This window comes from Ricinus communis, chromosome 8 (assembly GCF_019578655.1).
Source record: "Ricinus communis isolate WT05 ecotype wild-type chromosome 8, ASM1957865v1, whole genome shotgun sequence".
NCBI classification, from domain to species: domain Eukaryota; kingdom Viridiplantae; phylum Streptophyta; class Magnoliopsida; order Malpighiales; family Euphorbiaceae; genus Ricinus; species Ricinus communis.
This window is the reverse complement of record NC_063263.1, coordinates 16,038,773-16,042,692: the sequence shown is the minus strand read 5'-3', so window position 1 is coordinate 16,042,692 and position 3,920 is coordinate 16,038,773. Positions and strand designations below refer to the sequence as shown.

At 32.7% G+C, this 3,920-nt stretch overlaps 1 protein-coding gene across 2 annotated transcripts; it reads right to left on the bottom strand.

Annotated features, from left to right (window-relative positions):
- Window positions 1-280: 280 nt before the first annotated feature.
- LOC8266266 (UDP-xylose transporter 1) lies at window positions 281-3,342 on the bottom strand. Of its 2 annotated transcripts, none has more exons than XM_015725823.3 (9): window positions 3,176-3,342; window positions 3,053-3,087; window positions 2,383-2,532; window positions 1,879-2,063; window positions 1,639-1,706; window positions 1,393-1,525; window positions 1,077-1,238; window positions 689-961; window positions 281-510 (listed from the first exon to the last, which is right to left on the bottom strand). In XM_015725823.3, the coding sequence occupies exons 3-9, from the start codon at window positions 2,501-2,503 to the stop codon at window positions 421-423; spliced, it is 1,032 nt and encodes a 343-aa protein (XP_015581309.1). In that variant the 5' UTR covers window positions 2,504-2,532; window positions 3,053-3,087; window positions 3,176-3,342; the 3' UTR covers window positions 281-420. The 2 variants fall into 2 exon arrangements, with proteins under 2 accessions (XP_015581309.1, XP_002529937.1); XM_002529891.3 differs by having other exon boundaries at window positions 2,383-2,509.
- Between the last annotated feature and the right edge of the window lie 578 nt (window positions 3,343-3,920).

Below are 3,920 nucleotides of genomic sequence, written 5' to 3'. Positions count from 1 at the left end.
TGTTTAATTCTTTTAAATTACAAAAAAATATACTTTTTTTAAAAAAATTAACTTATATACACTTATAACTTCAGTTGCCTAACAATGTTCCCTAACGTCTCAACCCAACAATGAAACCTTTTTCTTTTGTTTCCTTTTGGAAGAGAAGAAGCAGTTCTTTTTTTGTATTCGTACCCAAAAAATTGATTGCACAACTATCTTATCAATAGCTCCATTGAAAAATGCTACAAAGTGGGTACCAAAAGGTTTAAAATGAATTAAACAACTGAGAAAGAAAAAAGAAAAGAAAAGAAAAGAGTGCATTATTGAAAGAATCTAAAATCATTTACTTACACCCAACAAAATGTCTTAGACAAACAGCAACCTCATACATAGAACCTTTTTTATAAGGAGGACCCAAAAAAAGAAAGGCCTATTTACTTAAACAAGAGAGTCCTTTGCTGATTTCTTTGCTTCATGAGTTTCTTTGTCTTGCATTGCTAAGAGTGGTGTGCTGTCTTTCTCCTTCATCTGAAACATTATGTACTAAATTTCAGTTTACATGTATATGTATAATTTTACAGTAATTTTTATGAAGGCTGGACTTGGGCAACAATAGTTCTGGATTTAGTAGGGAACAGGCTTGGGTCTAGGTTAAGAATATCACCCCCAAGCCCGTTCCAAGAATTGAATAGTGCTCTGTGCTTACCTGAGGAACCGAAGAAAGGTCAACCGAATGTTTCTTCTTGTTTTCTTGGGTGCAGAAATAGGAGTATAAGCCCATGCCAAAGATGGCCACTAGTATTCCAATAATGTTTCTCGTTGTGAAAGGATCGTGTAGCAGGGTGTACCCAAAGGCAAGGACAAGGCAAGTCTTGAGATGGCCAAGCACTTGATATGTAACTGGTGAGGTCTTCCCTATAACCATGAATGTGCTGAAGTTCACTGCCACTGATATTAGGCATGACAGAATGATGAATGCCTGCACATATATAGTTTGATATGTAAGTGTTCTTTTGTTTGTTTATTTATTATCATATCATATGTGCATCATAAACATAGACTGTCAGGATTTTGAACTCTGATAGATGACATACCAAGACTATAGGAGAATATTTGTATGCAAATACATTCTTCTTGGTGAGGAATTGATCAACCAAAGGGCCTGAGACAAAAAGAATGGCTGCTTGAAATGGGGCTGAATGATAAAGCAGCTGTGTGGAAGACACATTAAGCCTCTTTTGAATTGTATTTGTTAGCTGAATTCAGAAATTATGTTAAGAAATGAACTTAATCATGAAAAGAAAAGACTAATTATAAAGATCCTCATTTCTCAAAGAAAATTGAAGTATAGCATCTGTAGACGCTCGTCCACTGCGGAAGCTTAATTTTCTCAGGAAAATAAAAGGATACAATTTGTCCGACACAGGTTGTAGCAATGGCCAGCAGAGACAGAATTGTTCCGAGAAAATTGAGCTGGAGATCTGTCACAGAGGCAATGCCGACTCCAACGAGCAATAGGAAGAGAGATAACTTAATGTTCTGGCTGCAACAAGTTAATAAGAAAAAACGAAAGAAACCCAAAATTATTTGTAAAGTTTCAGCAAATTTCTGTTTGAATATTTGTATTCACAGACACATCTCTAACGCATTGATAACCTGAACTGTTTCTTCAAGAAGAGAGTTTCCAATAGAACAGTGAATGGTATGATTGCAAGTTTGGTCATCTGCAATGTAGAAAACAACCCCAAGGAAAGAAAGTTAATACAAAATGCAACAAGCAGGCATAAAGAACTGAATTACCCTTTTGTAGTGTAAAGCAGGAATTAAAACAAGTTCAAATGACTTTTTAGAGATTTAAAAATAGAGAAAGAAAAAGAAAAGAAAACTGAGGAATACCTGGTAGAATCCAATGGAATTGAATCCGAGGCTCAAGTTAAGCAGTCCAATGGAAACACCATTAAGAATGCCGAAAAGCATTACAGTCTTCATGTCAATGGGCTTGGACTCGAACAAGTTGAAACGTTGTGCACAATGAAGTGTGCAGTAAGTTACCATAAGGTGCCAGCTAGTGAGAGTTGTTGCTAAAACAGCCAAACACAACCAATAATTTTTCTTTCATAAAAAAATGAATAAATAAATGAAAAATACTTTAAAAAAAATTAAAATTTTCTTTTAAATACACTAATATTAAAATTAACCAATTCTTGTTTATAAGAATCGGAGAATTCTCGAGTTCCAGTCTACTTGCAACCATTAATTTAATATTTTATCATTAGTTTGGACAGATTAGTGTACAAAATCATATGTACTTCCTAACAAATGAGAAAGAAAAATAAAAAAATCTTAAAGGAATGAATGATAGTGGTTAAAGAAAAGGATAAGATAAGACCAAGTAATTACCAAAAGGGAAGCCAAGATTGCTCATCAAAGCTTTATTGCAAATGACAATGGAGACAGATGATGCCACTGAAAGAAACAGGGCACCGATAACACCCAACTGGAAGCTTGTCATCTCTCCCATCTTCAGCTAAAATTGAACTAAAAAATTAACTAAATGAAGAAAAGTGCTTAATTAGAGACAGTACATGTTTCATAAAGCTAAAGCAAATGTATCAAAATTTTAGGTCACTTGAAAACTTTGCTCCATGAATTTGTAAGAAAATATTATTGACGGCTGACTTCATTACATTGTCTATAATTATAATAAAGCATACTGTTGATAAAGATAGATGTTAATACATTATTGTTGTTTTCATTGGTTGAGTAGATTACAAGAAAAACTAGTTAAATTGCTCCATTTTAAAATAGTCTATGATAAGATATGGTAACACCCATTTGCACAAAATGTATTTAAATAATTAAGTGATAAAAAAAAGAACTGCTAAAAGGATTTGAAAACTACCCATTTTCACTAAATGCATATCTTAAATGTTCTTGAGTATTGGATGATCCGTAAAATCATTGGATATTTCAGTTCATGGCATGTAAACCTTTCTGAAAAAAACCTTGAAAGTTCACACCATTAGAGAAGGAAGCTTGTAAGAAATTCTTGGAGAAGATAAAAAAGTACCTTTAGCAAAGAAATTCTTGGAGTTGTAAGGAGCCCTGAAAAATTCACAAAGAAAATTATGCATACATTTAGGCTTTAAATCATATGCATACACTCATTGATTCAAGTACTCAACACACAAACCTTTTTTATTAAGATATTGAGAAAGAATTTATGCAAGATATAGGGCTCCTACAACTCCATGCAATGGCCAGAATCCAGCAAAGGCAAGCAACCTGTGTTGACAAAAAGGCCAATGTTGGAGATATAAAAGAGCATAAGGTTTAGAGAGAGAAAGATATTGTGGCTTATGTGAGAATGCAAAATTATCAGGCTTATATGTTAATTGCAGAAAGGGTTTGGTACCAAACTTCTATATCATTAGTTATTTATTTGGTTTTAGCTCTCACATGTTCTTCACTTCCAGAAGGAAGTTGGTTGAAGCAAGATTACAGTCAAAAGATGGTAAGAGTTCCATTTCAAATGATAAAACCATCATTTTCTTATTAACTCTTTTGTTTTTCTTTTTTCCTTTTTCTTCCTTAGTAGAGAATCAATGAATCGAAGGCAAACAGTCATCTTCTTATATTCATTATAATTTTTTTATTTTTTTATATTACAGTAAAAAGCTACAATAGATTAACTATTTTATATTATACCAAATTTTGGTTTGGTTAGCATTTAGAATTCAAGTCTACTTAACAAAATATAAACAGTCACTTGTTCTATAAGCTAACAGTTGTTACTAATCTAATTAAATATATATTTACCTACAATTCAGAGATCTCAATTAGAGGTACTGGTGTATAAAACTAGAGTTTAATTTTTTAAAGAAAACCCAATATATTTTGATCCTTCTCTAACTGATTTGGCTAGCTAATGTTAGCCT